The following is an 18,380-nucleotide window of genomic DNA, read 5'->3' as shown; positions in this document are numbered from 1 at the left end:
TTTGTATAAATATTTACTTTTAGGATCCATCATTTGGTCCCTTGATACTTTGTACTATGTCACTTGGTATAAAATATAGAGTCCAGTGGTACTCATGGAAGGCCTTGTAATAAAGTATTAAGTTTTTCCGGGTTGCAGCGGTAGCTAACAATCCGGGTTGCAGCGGTAGCTAGCAACCTAGTAAGAGACGATCACGTCCAATGTTAAAAATATAAAAACCCATAGTTCCTAACTGAGGAGTCAGTTCAAAACAAAAAGTACACCATTAGAACCGCCTTGTCCGAAACCCCTGTATAGGAAACTTTCTGTCCCTTGGCTTGAAAAGCAAGGGAAATATATTGGCTTGAAAATCAAAAAAAGTGGCAGCTACTACAACATTCTGCCTAAACGGGATATTTTTTTCTTTTTTTCTCTTTTCTTTTGTATCCAGAGATAGCTTGGCACTGGAATATCGTAGAGGGTTGTTCAATAGCTCATTTTAAAGGAAATTAATTGGGTTAAAAATCTATAGTAACTAAAATAAATTATTTCTAAAATAGAATAAATTTTTCCACCAAAAACTGCATTTTCGATGTCTTTTCACACTGCAGTCTTTCAAACATAATCGCATACCAGCGGTAAGATTTGAACCCACGCCTCCGAAGAGACTGGTGTCTAACACCAGTGCCTTGGACCACTCGGCCAGGCTGCCTCTCATATATAATAAAGGACGACCTCTTGCCTATACTAAATTTTATACACCACTTAATTATAGTATAGGTTAGTAATTCAACAGATAGCATGGCACTTGAACATTGTAGAGAGTTGTTCAATGGCTCATTTTAAAGGAAAATAATGGGGTTAAAAACCTTTTGTAATTAAAACAAATTATTTTTATTACATTAAGGAATTTTAATTATGTTCCTTAAGAAATCATCACAAGTAAAAATTTCTCATACGGAAATTGAACTCAAGCCTACTGGGTGAGAGCTAGCCCAACCTCTAGACCATATAGCATATATTAAAATATCCGATTAATGAAGTTTATATTAAAGAACAAATTATAAACCTAGTTAGCTGCCTGATTATTTGAAGATCGTTTCTTACTATTCTAAAGAAGAAAAAGCCGTAGGCTTTTTCCTGTTTGTAATTTATTTTATAATAAAGAATGAACTTCAGGCTTTACTAACTGAAAAGTTTAATATTTTTATATAGTAAAGAACGAGCTCTAAATGATGGTTGTAGCGATAGCTGCAATTAATTGAAAGACAAACCGAAGCATATAGTAACTAAAAGTTTAAAATATGTTTTGAAAAATTCATAATAAACCCAGATCAGAATTCTAAAAGAGCCCAGCGAATCATATGAGAACCACAGCATTTATCATTTATGAAAATGAAACTGAATACGAGTAGGAGCAGGGTTAAATATCTAACTCCAAAACTGGACGAGTAAAATCATAGTTCTGTATACAGATCTTATATACATATTAATTATTATCTCATCTTGTCTATCATTATTATCTTATCTATGGCTACTCTACACACGAACAAGCTATAAAAGGTGTTTCTTCACTTAAACTGTAAAAACTGTGCTTGTAATGATGGCAAATCCTCGTATTATTACTTAAATCCCAATGCAAACAGTAAAGAGGCAACAAGTCATCAGGGGACATCAGAAGGACTAATTCGTCACACTGGGCAAGTGGAAACGAAGAGGAAATGTCCAAATAAGAGGAAATGGCAAAGCTGGCATAAGCCTTTTTCAGGATTGTATAAAAATACATGTCATTTTCACTTGTTGATAGATAGTCTATCGTTCATCCATCCATCCTAGGGCAGAACTAAGATAAATAATCATAGAACTAGTGATGATCGAGATTTTTGGGTTGACTTGTGACGGACAATGTCAACTGGACTTGTATATAAAACGGGGGGACTGAATTTGCTTGGATTCAAAGGCGAACAAGTGACCTAAATCTAATAGGCTTGCCCGCTTAGAGTCTCAGGCGGACTACCGTGTTTTAGGATTGACACCTGACTGACAAATCCCCTGGAATCACAGGCGACTAGAGAGACACATTTTTTTTCACCAGATACAAAAAAAAGCATAATTCATGCTTCCAGCAAGCCCTTAATTTGTCAAGTTGTATCATTACAACATTAAGAACATGCCAAGAACACTCTTTAATAGTAACACAAGTCAATAAAACATATTTTCGAGTTGCTAATTATAGACTATTAGAGAAATACAATCCAGCCTGTCATAATTTTAGGTGTATCAAATGACCACAATTTGACTACCTCATTAGTGTATCGCTAATAATGCTACTTAGGTAAGTAAAGCTATTCTTTTGGTCAGTTTTCTCGGTTTTAGTAAGAGACCATCACGTCCAACGTTAAGAAATATAATAACCTACCGCAAATATAATATAATAAGCTACTACAGCATTCTGCCTAAACAGCATCTTTTTTTCATTTTTCTTTTCCACAGATAGCTTGGCACTAGAACATCGTAGAGAGTTGGTCAATGGCTCATTTTAAAGGAAAAATACTAGATCTAGAGCCATTTGTAATTAAAAAATATTTTAAATAGAATCAATTTTTCCTCTAAAAACTGCGTTTTTATGGCCAACCTTGATGAATGACGTCATAATCGTAGGTAGTAACCATATATGAAGTAATAAGTGAATACAATATTTATACGCGCTTATCTTTCGACAAGATAATATGAGATACTCATAATGGATCGATATAGTTCATTATGTAAGTTTCAACGAATATAGCTGAAACCTAGTAAAGAAAAAACTACCGTGCATAGTGACTAAAAAATAAGATACTACAAGAATATTTTGAAATGTTGCTTATCTGGGGTAAATACTGAGGATCGTTTCTTACTATTACAACTAAGAAAAATCCAAAGGCTTTTTCCTGTTCGTAATCCGGGTTTCTAAGAAAGAGCAATGTGATAGTTAGTTTAAAATTATTATCACATGTTTCTTCTTCTTCTTCTTCTTCTTGTTCGATTATTCGAGACACTAATAGATAGTCTCTATGCGATTCAAGAACCTGTGGCAACTGAGATCGAACTTTGAGTTCAGTATTATCAAGCAGGGATCATCCGGGTTGCAGCGGTAGCTAGCAACATAGTAAGAGACGATCAGTCCAATGTTAAGAAATATAAAAACCCATAACTCCTAAAAAAAGAATCAGATCAAAACAAAAAATACACCATTAGAACAGCCTTGTCCAAAACTCTGTATAGGAAACTTTCTGTCCCATGGATTGAACAGCAGGGGAAATATATTGGCTTGAAAATCAAGAAAAGTGGCAGCTACTACAGCATTCTGCTTCAACAGAATATTTGTTTTTCTTTTTTTCTTCCACAGATAGCTTGAAACTGGGATATCATAGAGATTTGTTCAATAGCTCATTTGAAAGGAAATTAATGGATTTAAGAACCTACCTACACAAATGATCGATACTGTAAATTGGAATTTTCTAAATATCATCAGTATCATGGCTTTATTGATAGCTGAATTACAAATTAAAGAAAATCAACCCCGGATGGCCTTAAACCACCAATCTTTCGGTTAACGGTCGATCGTGCTAACCACTTGTACCACGACGGTGTTAGTTAAAGTTGTAAAATTAACAATATGATGCATAAAGGATCGATACAGTTCATTATAAATGAGGACTATGTAAGTTTTATCGGATATAGCTGAAACCTAGTAAAGAACAAACCATTGCACATTAGTAATTAAAAGTTAACATTGTTATAAGCAATGTCTCTTACTATTCCAACTAAGAAAAAGCCATAGGCTTATTCCTGTTTGTAATCCGGGTTGCAGCGGTACTTAGAAAAAATTTATATTAAGGAACGAACTGTAGCCAAGAGTAACTGAAGTAACGAAAGGAATCATTATATAGATGATTATTTTGATTATATTCCTTAAGAAATCATAATAAGTAAATCCGGGCTGCAGCGGTAGCTAACAACCTAGTAAGACACAATCAGGTCCCATAGTAAAACACAAAATACCCATAACTCCTAAAACTAGATTACCATAAGGCGTTGTCGTGATATTGCTAATATGTCTGTTTGATAACATTTCCATGGTGTATTTTAATTTAGTTCAACTTCCCCCTCAACATTTCCTGAAATTTTCACCTTAGTGCTCTTAGCCTTAGTAGTGGCTGCAATAAAAGTAGTAGTAGTATTAGAAGTAGCGTGTACATGTTGCCTTCCGGTCGATAGATCTCCCCCCTAAGCATTCCCGGAAAGTTTCAATTGAATACCCTAAAGCTTAGGCTTATAGCTTAGGGCCTAAGCCATTCCTGAGATACCCCCTTTTGACAACCTCCATGCACATAATGGGTATTGATTTAGTTCAACTTTACCCTCACTATTCTCTTAAATTTTCACCTTCATACCCTTAGCCTTGGTAGTACTAGTATCATAGTAATAGTAGCCGTAGGATTAGTGTGAGTAGCATTGGGTGTTGTTTTAGCGGTAGCAGAAACAGTAGTGGCAGTGATACTAGTAGCAGTAGTAGTATACATATACTGCCTTTTGGGTACTTGAACGTCCCCCTCCTGATGCCCTGGAAGCATCAACTTGATACGCTAAGCCGTCCCTGAGATATTGCTGAAGTGCCCTTCTGACAATCTGTATGCCCGTGGTATTTTTTTATTTAGTTAAACTCTCCCCTCAATATGCCCTTAAGTTTTCAACTCAATATCCTTAGCTTTTGTAAGAGTAGCTACCGAAACAACATTTGTTGTAACATTAGTAGTAGTGGTAACAGTAGTTGTAGTAGTAGCGTGCAAATATTCCAACTTAATACCCTCGGTCATTCCCGAGTCCGCCGTCTTGCCAGCCTGTATGCACATAACGTGTTTTGATTATAACCTCATCCTTAGGGGCTGAGACCCCCAGAAATTCAGTTATTGGACCTTTCAACCATGTAAACTAAACGGCTATCTCAAAATCTTGGTTAGATATGTTTGGGGAATTAAGGGACGTGGGGTGCTGGTTGAACTCCAATTAATTTTTGACTCTTAAAAAGGACACTAGAACCTTTCATATACAATCAAATGAGCTCCTTCCAAAGTTTCTATGGCAACTTCTGCAATACGAAATGCCTTGGTGAAAAAAATACATTGTGGCGCTATTTTGCCACCTACGATTGCGTTTACCTAAGTGCAAAAGACCCTAGATATAGAAGTTTTCTTTCAAATGAGCCCTTAAACAGCTCTCTATGATGTTCCAGTGCCCCTCTGGTAGTGAAGAAAAAGAGGATACATCAGTGTTATCCATGATTTTTTTTCTTGTTGTTCACGCCAAGGGACTTTAAGTTTTTTGTTCATGGCTTTCGGTCATGTCAATTACAGTGATGTAATTTTTGTTTCAATCCGACGCTAGTTTTAGGGGTTTTAGGCTACTCTTCGAAGTTTTCATAAATTGGTCTTGGAAATAATATTTTACTGCTAAAACTAATCGAAAAAATATAAATCATTCCTGAGCCCATTACAAATGGAAATTTCTTATCACCAGACAGTTTTTATTAAAACGTGGTTATTAGTTTTTGGTTATTATGGGCCATGGTTTGTTCTTTACTAGGTTGCAGCTACAAGATATTATATCTTTGTCATGTCTCTGCTACCCTTAATTTGTAATACTCCAGCTCTTTTTGAGTTTTACTGCATTATTATTGTGCTGGTGAACAGATTGTATCGAATGCTACCAATTGTTGTTTCTGAAGTTCAATTAATATTGATCAATTAAGATTCCACACAAACAAGGATCAACTGAGACATGAAATCTTGGGAAACGGACATTTTTGCCTCTCTCGGTCATTTCATTTCAACGGAATTAAAAAAGTACAAAGATCCAGAGCCATTGATGGCAACATATAGGGTATCGAATCCACAATTCAGCTGCTGGTTCTTTTTTGAAGGACAAGTAGCAAGCCTGTCACTTGATCGATACCCGCTGCAGTAATGCTTTTCTTTAATAATTTTATTTTGTTTTAATTGCGTTGTTATATATTTCAGTAGCGACCAGGTATCTTTCATTGTACATACCTTCTGAAATATCTAAATTACGCGTTAGTATAATTATTGTGTTATTCTTTAGTTTTATCATGATCATTATTAAAATTTTCCATTAGTCTCCATCTCCTCAATAAATGCATCCTCAGTATATGATGGTGTTTGTATACTAAACTAACCACTTTATTTCTATCACAGCTGTAATCAACTTCAATAAAACTCAGTAACCTTCCCTCAAGTCCCAGTGAGAGGTCCTCTTATAAAGGAAGCTGATATTGATATCAGCTTCCTTTATCAGCAATGTCATACCTCCTCGCTCCATTACCTGTATTTCTTTTCGTACATCAACATATCTTGGAAAATAGAATTCCCAAATTAATAATTATCTCTATTTGACATAAATGTCTTCCTAAAACTTATTACTAATTTTTTTTCTTGCATATTAATCAAAATGCTTTTCTGGGTAGAATTCGCTGTCCCAAGGCCTTGTCAGTTCCAAAATAACAAAGGAAAATTCATCTTTAACTGACCATTTCTTCAGCGACTGATTATCCACATAATTGCTTGCTTTCGTAGCTTGCGTATTTTTCCTTCACTTAAATCACTATTAGCAATGGAGGTATATAATAAACTAAGGCAGCAAAAGCAAGCACTTTAGAGTCTTTTCTGGAACGGACCTTCTTTAGACTACCGCTGCAACCATGATTACAGAAAAAGCCGTTGGCTTTTGCTTAGCTAGATATCGTGGTTGCAGCGGTAGATGCAACCTAGTAAAGGACAAACCTAAAAAAACTGGCAAGTGAGAAAAAAAATGCCATTTTTAGCTGATTCAGGAATGGCAACTCTTAAAATTGCCTGAAAGCCTTTAAAATTGGTGTCGTTCCGAAACAAAAGTCAACCTTTGGAATTGCTATGACCGATAACCTTATACAGGAATTTTAATGTCGCCTGGCCTGACCAACAAGGAAAATCACTTTTTTGCTTTGGCAGCACTGATGCGTCCTCTTTTTCCGTTTTTTTCCTTGACTGCTAGTGGGGCACTGGAACACTATAGAAAGTTGTTTAAGGCGGCCTCATTTTAAAGGAAATCGCTTCATCTACCTAACTCGTGAATAAAAAAATTACAGTATAAAAAAAAATTCTTTTTTGACAAAAACTGCATCTCCGTATACAAGATGATGACTGACGTCATAATCATTGGTTACAACCATAAATGACGGTATCATAAATCTATATGATAATTTCAGCTACAAATGGGGTTCGTTCTTTACTATATCCAGCTAAGAAAAAGCCAAAGACTTTTTCCTGCGTATGGTACACAATTTTTGCCAGGAAATTTTAGCACAAGGACAAATTGTGATACGTCAAAAGTTACGTATGCCATATCATTTTGCACATGAAGATGCAGTTTTTTGTCACTTGGGAATCTAAAATGAGATGGTTTTTTTTACACATTTTTTATCTAGGACACTCAAAACATCTACATTTTTCTAAGCTGAGGAGATTCTTCACAGAATCATAACTTTCATAGGGTTTGTATTCTCCTGAGAGTCGATTGACATCGCATTTATTTTACATACTTTTTTGTTGAGCGGTGCTAAAATAGCGCATTTTTCATTTCATTATAATTTTGATTTGCAAAGCAAACTCAAAATATTTTCTTTATTGAATTATCACTGGAAATCGTGTCCTCAGGTAAATCGATTTCATAGAAGTCATTTTTGGACAGATTCTTATTTCCCAGCTCCAGGATGTACTTTGCAAATGCTTATTGTTGGGGATTGACAACCATACTTTTTTCGAAAGAAAATTTTTTTAAATACTTCCAGACATGACTTTTTTTTATTGAGACATCGAGTGTTTCAGTGAAGTTGCTTCGGAGCTAAACAGGTAAGCATTGATACAAAGCACTTCCAGCAATTCAATATCTAATAATCTAATAAGTTAATTTTATATCTATTATTCAGTCATAAAATAACCTTACATTGATTTTTGAATTAAAATCAAGTTACCATCAAACCATGGCCACTTGGAGACAATGCCAAGACAGATAGTCTGAGTGAGAGGCAAAGCTGGCATAAGCTTTTTTTCAGAATTGTATAAAAATGATGTCATTTTCACTTGTTGATACATCAGTGACACGCTATTTTTAAATTTGTGAAGTATTTAACACTGAAATGGCTTGTGTGCTTGTGTTTGTTAAGAATAAGAAAAAAAATTCTTCCATAAAGTTGCAGCTTATCTAGATTTTTTTGAGGCCAGAAATGTCAGTATGCCAACTTTCAGAAAAAAAAACGATCAAGTCGATTTTGAGGAAAAACAAACAAATATTTATGCACAATTGTTGCTTGTTTAATCACTAAAAAAGGTATATAATATTAATTAAAAGAGATTTTGTGAGAGTTTTCAATGCTTCCTTTCACTAAGCATTAAATGTTCGTCGTTCATTTTCAGGTGGTCGGAAAACTTTCAAGCTATGTTGTCATTTAACACGGGAAAGTGCTATGTACAATATACTGTGATTAAAAACAGGTGTTAGGATATTGACTTAAATAAATTTGAAAGTTTACCCTTGCAACTTATATAGGGCCATCGCAAATGTTGGTCGAAGTGGAAATTGATGTCGTTGTCCTGTACATCCAAGTTGACCTTCACTGGAGTCGAGTGTATCTCAAGAAATATGGTATTCTTTTCCCGATTTTTTCCCAGTTATTATTTTTGACTTAAAAACGTTATTACATAATTTAGTAATGACTAGGTTTGTTCCATATCCTCTGAAATATCTAAATTAAGTATAAGTAAAACTATTGTATTCTGCTTTATTTTAAGTCATGGGGTTGCAAATACACAATCTCGATTGAATGGAGGAATTCTGGTCTAAATTCAATTCATCCTTCCTGTTCATCCTTCAATGAATCACAACTTTTGTAGGATTTGGACTCTCCTGGGAGGTGATCGACAATCTTTGCATTTATTTTTCTTACTTCTTTGTTGAGCGGAGATAAAATAACACTTTCCTTCATTCTTTTGTAATTTTGATTTGAAAGACAATCTAAAATTACTTCTTCAATTAAATTACCGCTGGAAATCATATCTATAGGTAATTCAATTTTATTGGAGTCATTAATGGGAAGATTTCCATTTCCCAGGTTCAAGATACACTTTGCGAACTATTCCTGTCCAGGACTGACACACAAACTTTTCTCTTGGAGAAAGTTTTGAAATACTTTCAGTGATGACTTTTTTTTTATTGACAAATCGATTGTTTCACTACGGTTGCTTCGGAGTTGAACAGGTAAGCACTGGTAGAAATCGCCTACAGCGAGTAGACTTTTTCTTCTAAATGGACGCAGCAACTGATCCATATTTTGTAAACCAAACTTCGGTAACATTGGTGCCTTATTCATAACGAAAACCGGTACTTGTGCATTATACGGTACCCCAGAAAGAAGTCAAGTTTCGTTAATGCTAATAAAATATAATAAAATACGAGAAATATATAATAGTTTAGAAACAAATTTGGGCTATATGTTTGCACATTCAGGGGGGTAAAGCATATCATATATTAAACACGTAACCTAACCTAAGTACCTTTCCCACCCCCACCCCCCACCCCTAAACCCCAAAAACAACAGTTTAAATATTGTAAAAGCAATTAGTAATCACGCTTTGCCATCAATTTGTATCTTGCAAATACCCGTTTGATGGGTTTCCATTAGTAGTTTCTTGTACAGTATATAGCGGGGGGGTTCCATAAAATGCACAAGTACCGGAAAACCTCCTCTTGAGGTTATTCTATAGTATTTTTTAAACTAAGTTTTGTGTTGGAAATTTAATTTAGTGAAAACGGAACTTTCAAGCCAAATGTCCTGTTTGTTCAAAAGGAAATAGAGTCGATGCGATTCCAGTAAACACTATACATTTTAAATTGACATTTTGGCCACAAAGAATATAATACAACATTTTATACACAAAGGTTTTGCAAGTGTTTCTTGGTTCATCAATGATAAGCATTTTTTGCCAGCATAGGTAGGATCATTGGCAGCCTGTAAAATGTTGTTCACAATTTCGATGTTTTTGCTTACAGAAACCAATACATACGTTCTCCAGTAGCAGTGAACTTGTCAAAAATTTGAAATTCCGTGTTTTGGTCATCTTCGCAAGTCTTAATGCCGTCTATATCATAGCCTTCCACTCGAAAACTGAAATTTTGACCTCTTATTATCAAACAGTTTGCGGTAACAAACTGAAAGTAAGGAACGACCCAACTCAAAGTGACCGAAACTCTAAAAAACAGAATTTTGATGCCAGTAGATAAATTAAAAGATCCGATTTTTATGCTGATTTCAAATATATAAATTTCATCAAGTTTAGTCTTACCCATCAATAGTTACGAGTCTGAAAAAATTTGCCATATTTTCGAAAAAATGGGGAAGCACACCCTAAATGTGATAGAATCTTAATGAAAATGAAACCATCAGATTCAGCGTAACAGAAAACCCTACTGTAGATGTTTCAAGCTCCTATCTGCAAAAATATGGAATTTTGTATTTTTTGACCATAAGAAAGATCACGGATGCGTGTTCATTTTTTTTTTTTTTTCCAAGGGTGATTGTATCGATTCAGTAGTCCTAGAATATCGTGAGAGGGCTCATTCAAATGTAAATTAAAAGTTCTAGTGTCCTTTTTAAGTGACCAAAAACCTGGAGTTGAAATTGGCCCCCTCCAACGCTTATTTTTTTCCAAAAGTCACCCGATGAAAATTTTGAGATAGCCATTTTATTCAGCATAGTCGAAAATCTAATAAATATGTCTTTAAGGATGAATTAATCCCCCACAGTTCCGGGGGGAAGGGCTACAAGTTTTTAACTTTGCCCATTGTTTACATATAATATTGGTTATTGGGAAGTATGTAGACGTTTTCAGGAGGGATTTTTTCTGGTGGGGTGGGTCAGAGGAGAGAGTTACTTGGGAGAATCCGTCAATGTAGTAGAATCCGTCAATGGAGGATGTTTTCTTTGGGGAAGGGGAATTTCTATGAAGGATGTGCCGGATTTCCCAGCATTATTTAAAAAATGATCAGAAAGCATAGGCAGTGCAATCGCGCTGCCTAAGTAAAGAACGATGTGGGCACAATGTGTCATTTATTTTATTTTTTTGTTTTTTGCTTTTTTTCCATACCAGGGCACTTCCTGTCGAAGGAGTTGTCGCAGAAACTTTGAAAAGGGCTCATTTGATTGGAAATTGGAGTGGCTAGTGCCCTTTTTAATAGTCGAAAGTGATCGGAGGGCAACTAGCCCCCCCCCACGCCGATCATTCCCCCAAGCACATCCAATCAAAATTATGAGATAGCCATTTTGCTCAGCGTAGTTGATTTCCAGACAGAAAATATGTTTTTGAAGAGAACACTCCCCCACAACCCTCAGGGCAAGGGTTTTAAGTTATGCACCGGGGGCATAAATGAACGATGTTGGCACAATGTATTGTTAATTATTTTTTCCTTTAGAACAGGGCACTTTGTATCGAAAAAGTTGTTTTAGAAACTTCGAAAAGGGCTCATTAAATTGGAATTTGGAGTGGCTTGTGCCCTTTTTAATAGTCGAAAGTAATTGGAAGGCAACTAACACCCCTTCCATGTCCACCAATTCCCGAAACACATCCAGTCAAAATTTTGAGATTGCCATGTTGTTCAGCGTAGTTGATTTCCAAATAGAAATTATGTTTTTGAGGAGGACACTCCCCAACAGCCCTCAGGGCAGGATTTGTAAGTTATGCCCCGAGGGCATATAAGGTTTTTATAGAAGGCGTTGTCATAGAAACTTAAAAAAAGAATCATTCTACTGGAAATACAAAGGGCTAGTGCCCTTTTTAATAGCCGAAAGTGATTGGAGGGCAACTAACCCCCCTCTCACGCCCACCATTTCCCCAAACACCACCAATCAAAATTTTGAGATAGCCATTTTATTCAACGTAGTTTTAAGTTCTTGAAATTAGATCTTTGAGGATGAGAACCCCCCACAGCCCTCAGGGCAAGAGTTGTAAGTTACGTCCTGGGGGCATATAAGGTTTTTATAGAACGCGTTGTCGTAAAAACCTTAAAAAGGGCTCATTCGATTGGAAATTGAAATGGCTAGTGCCCTTTTAAATAGTCGAAAGAGATTGGAAGGCAAATAAAACCCCTTCCACGCCCACCATTTCCCCAAACACATCCAATCAAAATTTTGAGATAGCCATTTTGTTCCACTTAGTTTAAAGTTCAGTGCAGTATACCTTTGAGCAGGACACTCCCCCCACAGTCTTCAGGGCAAGGGTTACAAGTTATGCCCTGGGGGCATATAAGGTTTTTATTCAAATCTTTGTCGTAGAAACTTGAAAAAAGGCTCATTTGATTGGAAATTGAAAGGGCTAATGCTATTTTTAATAGTCGAAAGTGATTTAAGGGCAACTAACACCCCTCTCACGCCCTCCTTTTCCCCGAACACATCCAATCAAAATTTTTAGATAGCCATTCTATTCAACGTAGTTTAAAGTTTTTGAAATTAGTTCTTTAAGGATGACAACGTCCTAACGTCCCTCTCACGCCCATTATTTTCCCAAACATCCAATCAAAATTTGAAATATCTATTTTGTTCAACGTAGTTGAAAGTTCTGGAAATTAGGTCTTTTAGGACGATTAATAAAAAAAACTTTTTCCACAAAATAAGTTTTTCAAAGAAAGTAAAGAACTCCATTAAACAAAAAATAAGCAAAAATAAAATCAAATAATCTACAAAGCTCTAAATTACCACAAGTCAGCATCGATAAATAAATGAAACCCAAAACGAACAGAAATTACAATAAATAACCGAGTCAAACTCAAAACGAGCAGAAATTAGCATAAGTTGGGCGGCAAAACCCCTATGCCTTCCCAGGGCCAGAACAAAATTTGCAATTTACTGAAAAAAAATATAAATGTTTTTACTTGTATAACTTTAATAAATTAAATAATTTTAACATTTTGATTACTGAATATCAGTATATGTATATTAAACTGACAATGAACATTCATTTGTATTATTTCAGTAAAGTGCAAATTTTGTTCTGGCCTTGGGAAGGCATAGGGATTTTGCGATAGCCTCACAATTTGGCTATCTCACAATTTTGATTGGATGTGTTTGGGGGAATTAAGGGCGTGGGGGAGGGTCTAGTTACCCTCAATCACTTTCGACTATTAAAAAGGCCGCTAGCCCTTTGAATTTCCAATCGAATTAGCCTGTTTTGAAGTTTCTACGACAACACCTTCTATAAAAACCTTGTTGCCCCCAGGGTATAACTTAAAACCCTTACCCTGAGGGTCGTAGGGGAGTGTCCTCCTCAAAAACATATTTTTTATCTGGAAATCAGCTACGTTGACAAAATGCCTGTCTCAAATTTTTATTGGATGTGTTTGGGGGAATGATAGGCGAGGGGTGGGGCTAGTTGTCCTCCAATCACTTTCGACCATTAAAAAGGGCACTAGCTCTTTGAATTTCCAATCAAATGAGCCTTTTTTGAAGTTTCTACGACAACGCCTTCTATAAAAACCTTATATGACCCCGGGGCATAACTTAAAACCCTTGCCCTGAGGGTTGTGGGGGAGTCTCTTCCTCAAAACACATTTTCTATATTGAAATCAATTACGCTGAACAAAATGGCTATCTCAAAATTTTGATTGAATGTGTTTGGGGGAATGATGGTCACGGGGGGGGGGGCTAGTTGCCCTCCAATCACATTCGACTATTAAAAAGGGCACTAGCCCTTTGAATTTCCAATCAAATGAGCCTGTTTTGAAGTTTCTACGACAACGCCTTCAATAAAAACCTTACATGTCCCCAGGGCATAACTTAAAACCCTTGCCCTGAGGGTTGTGGGGGAGTGTTCTCCTCAAAAACATATTTTTTATCTGGAAATCAACCACGCTGAACAAAATGGCTATCTTGCAATTTTGATTGGATGTATTTGGGGGAATGTTGGGCGTGGGGGGGGTAGTTGTCCTTCAATCACTTTCGACTATTAAAAAGGGCACTAGCACTTTGAATTTCCAATCGAATGAACCTGTTTGAAGTTTCTGCGACAACGCCTTCTATAAAAACCTTATATGCCCCCAGGGCATAACTTAAAACCCTTGCCCTGAGGGTTGTGGAGGAGTTTCCTCCTCAAAAAAACATTTTCTATCTTGAAATCAACTACGCTGAACAAAATAGCTATTTCAAAATTTTTGATTGGATGTGTTTGGGGGAATGATAGGCGTGGGGAGGGGGGCTAGTTGCCCTCCAATCACTTTTGCCTATTAAAAAGGCCACGAGCCCTTTCAATTTCCAATCGAATGAGCCTGTTTTGAAGTTTCTACGACAACGCCTTCTATAAAAACCTTATATACCCCAGGGCATAGCTTAAAACCCCTCCCCTGAGGGTTTTGGGGGAGTGTTCTCCTCAAAAACACATTTTCTATCTGGAAATCAACTACGCTGAACAAAATTGCTATTTCAAAATTTTGATTGGATGTGTTTTGGGGAATGATTGGCTAGAGGGGGGCTAGTTGCCCTCCAATCACTTTCAACTATTAAAAAGGGCACTAGAACTCTCGATTTCCAATCGAATGAACCCCTTTTGAAGTATCTAAGACGACCCCTTCTATATGAAGTGCCCTGCTTTAAAGAAAAAAAATAAATAAACTGTATATGTGTCAATATTGATCTTATATGCCCTCAGAGCATAACTTAAAACCCTTGCCCCGAGGGTTGTGGGGGAGTGTCCTCCTCAAAAAGATATTTTTTATCTGGAAATCAACAACGCTGAACAAAATGGCTATCTCAAAATTTTGATTGGATGTGTTTGGAGGAATGATGGGCGTTGGGGGGGGGGGCTAGTTGCCATCCAATTTCGTTACGTAAGTTAATTGGTAAGTTACGTATATTTATTACTAGTAAAAATGTTCATAAATAAAATTAAAAGTTTTAGTGCCCTTTTCAAGGAACCGGAAAAATGGAGGGCAACTAGGCACCCTCCCCCCCCCTTTTTTCTCAAATTCGTTCGATCAAGATTTTGAGAAATCCATTAAGCGAAAAAAAGTAAAAAGAAAATTCAAATTTTTTTTTAATTATTCATATACTGTTAGCTAATTTAAAATCCTGCATTAATTAAAAAAAGTTCAGATATTAAATAAAAAAAGTTTTCAACAGAATATAAGGAGCGACATTAAACTTAAAGCGAAAAAAAATTATTCCGCATATGAGGAGGGGGTTGCCTCCTTTTCAAAACCTCGCTCTTTACACTAAAGGTTTTTAGTATTTTTGAAAAAAGCTTCTCATTGTTCCAATTAAACGAACATAGTGTTTCAGAAGCCGTTCTTAAAGAATTGGGACAAAATTCAAACTTTAGCGTAAAGAGCGAGGTGTTGAGGAGGATTCAACCCCCTTCGTATACGGAATAATTTCTGTTCGTTTTAAGTTTTAATGTGGCTTCTTAATTTCTGTTAAAAATAAACTTGTTTCTTATTTAATCACATTCAACTTGGATGCAATAGTACGATAAGCACGTTTAATTGTAGGATCCTCACATATACCATTTCGATTTGCCAGCAGAATGAAATCCTTCACCAGCCAATTTTTGAAGCTTTTCTGGATTTTTGGCCTGGATATTTCTGGATATATCAACGGTTACAGGGTGAACACCATATATAGAATATAATTGGACACCTTCCAGAGCATCACCGTATATTCCGACCATGAATATATTTACACGTGAATGGTACACCAAATATGGGAGACTAAAAATAGCCTATGACGATAAATTTAGAAACTAGATCTAAAAACTGCCTGTGAAGCTGGGCGAGCATCAAACTATACTGTTCCGCATTTTTGATTATTAGCAGATTCCATCCAAATATATTTCGAACTAATTTAAATGCCTTTACGTTAACGTGTTATAAAATTTGTATTAAAATTATGGTGGGGATTTTTAAATGATAAATATGTACTAAGCATTCCTTTGATATATGGAAATGGGAAACGGTTTATATTTTTGTAATGTTCAAAGAGTTTTATTGTTTTATCACTGATAACGTAGAATGAAATTTTGATAGTCGACATTAAAATTTTCCATAATTAAAAAAAGTGGTTTTAATATCTGAACGATTTGGTAGGTAATTTATCTCCGGGATTTTTTTGACAAGAAAGTCATTAACTCGTGTTTTTAATTCTGTAGCTCTACCTCAAGTCCTTTCTTATTTAGTACGGTTTCTCATACTTTTTGATGGATTAAGTTAAACGAAATAAATTAAAGATTTTCGAAATCACCATTAAAAGACAATTTGTTTGATATGTATGTTGAATAAATTACAGCACCTCGATCAAACATTAGAAATTAGTATCGGAATTTCTTGATTTTTTTAGGAAATGTTGGTAAGCCCTTTGTAAAGTTGACTTCAATAGATCTGATTTTCCATAGACTATTCAGAGGCATATTTTACCAAGTCCATTGAAACAATGAGCCGAAAAGATTAAAAAGAAATTAGAGAACACTGTGGGTTTTTAGAAAATGTTGGTAGGTTTTAGTAAATTTGACTTCAATAAATCTATTTTTCTGAAAACAAAAATAAGCTTTTAAAACATTCTAATGAACTTAATAAAGTCGAATAAATTTTAAGCAATGTTACTATGAAGGAAATGATACAAGTCCCGAACGTCTTTTTTAACTGGTTCAGAAGTGTATAACTGATTCAAAAGGGCTTAACTGACTTATTTTGAAACCTGAGAAGCTACAGCAAATATAGGTTTTAGCTCTAGGATAGCGTTTGAAATTTGAAGGCACATTTTTCTGAAAACTCAAATAAGCTTTTAAAACATTCTAATGAACTTAATAAAGTTGAATAAATTTTAAGCAATTTTATGGGGGTACTATGAAGGAAATGACATATAAGTCCCGAACGTTTTTAACTTATTCAGAAGTGTATAACTGATTCAAAAGTGCTTAATTGGCTTATTTTGAATTCTAAGAAGTTACAGGAGATATTTAGCAATTTTTCTAAAGCGTCACATCACATTTTTCATGTTTTTAAAGCGTTTAAATAGTATTACGAAAAGCCATTGAGAATCTAAGTTCGCATTTCAAATGAAACGGTAGCACATCGAAATAACTCAAATGTTAAGCTAAAAAAAAAAAATTGTGAGACGCTTTTCCGCGTGAGGCTATTATCATTATACATAACTATACTGTCTTTTTAAGCAACTGAAAAGCTAAACCAGTGAAGCGTGACTTGAACAATACTTTTATTTACATTCAGCAGAACAATAATATTTTATTGTTTTGTTTGTTAATGTCGACGGTCACGATATCATTTGATAGTTCAGAGTCAGTTTTAGCCACTCATCCAAGCACATTTTTGAAATTTACTTTGAATTTTTCTTAGAGAAAAACAAAGACATTAAATATAAATAGACATTAAATAAAAACAAATTTAAGACATTAAGTATAGGTAGGATATCTAATTTTCAAATTCATTGGCATATTAGACCAAGTCCAATGAAACAATCAATCTAAAAGATTAACATCATATTATCATGGAATTTCTTGATTTCTTAGAAAATATTGCTAAGGTCTTAGTAAAGTTGACTTCAATAACTCAAAAGAAAAAAAAAACACCTACAATTGCACTGAGTCAGACACGGAAACTTGTAAACACCCGATCAGACAAACAAGCATACTGTGAGATAGAGACAAAAACACCTGCAATCACACAGAATCAGAAACAGAAACACGCAAACACCTGCCCAGCCACACGGCCAAAGAGAGTGAAAAAGACAAAGACACATACAAACACATAAATTCAGACATGCAAACCGGCAAAGACATGTACTGGGACATGCAGAAACCCGCCAAGCCACACGGCCAAAGAGAGTGAGAAAGACAAAAACACATACAAACACATAAATTTAGACATGCAAACCGGCAAAGACATACACTGGGACATGCAAAAACCCACCAAGCTACACGGTCAAAGAGAGTTAGAAAGACAAACACACATACAAAGACATAAATTCAGACATGCAAACTGGCAAAGACATGTACTGGGACATGCAAACACCCGTACAGACGCACAGTCAAAGAGAGTGAGAGAGACAAAACGCATACAAATTCATAGATTCAGACATGCAAACCGACAAAGACAGGCAGTGGAACATGCGAACACCCGCCCATCCACACAGGCTTAGAGAGTGAGAGAGACAAAAACACATTCAAACACATAGATTCAGACATACAAACCAACAAAGACATGCACTAGGACATGCAAACATCCGCCCAGACACATCTTCTTTAAAGAGTGAG

General features: G+C 35.6%; 1 protein-coding gene across 1 annotated transcript in view; it reads left to right on the top strand.

Moving 5' to 3' along the window:
* The first annotated feature begins 8,618 nt into the window (after positions 1-8,618).
* LOC148948940 (guanine nucleotide-binding protein subunit beta-5-like) overlaps positions 8,619-18,380 on the top strand; it is a 230,864-nt gene continuing 221,102 nt past the window's right edge. Inside the window, exon 1 of the mRNA XM_089094143.1 lies at positions 8,619-8,718. Within this exon, the coding sequence (XP_088950269.1) occupies positions 8,656-8,718 (63 nt within the window). The 5' untranslated portion in view covers positions 8,619-8,655. The remainder of the gene's footprint in view (positions 8,719-18,380) is intronic.

This window comes from Artemia sp. Qi Xiang Cuo, chromosome 9, assembly GCF_049724085.1.
Source record: "Artemia sp. Qi Xiang Cuo chromosome 9, ASM4972408v1, whole genome shotgun sequence".
NCBI lineage: Eukaryota > Metazoa > Arthropoda > Branchiopoda > Anostraca > Artemiidae > Artemia > Artemia sp. Qi Xiang Cuo.
Note: the sequence above shows the minus strand (reverse complement) of the source record. Positions and strands in the feature narration are given on the sequence as shown.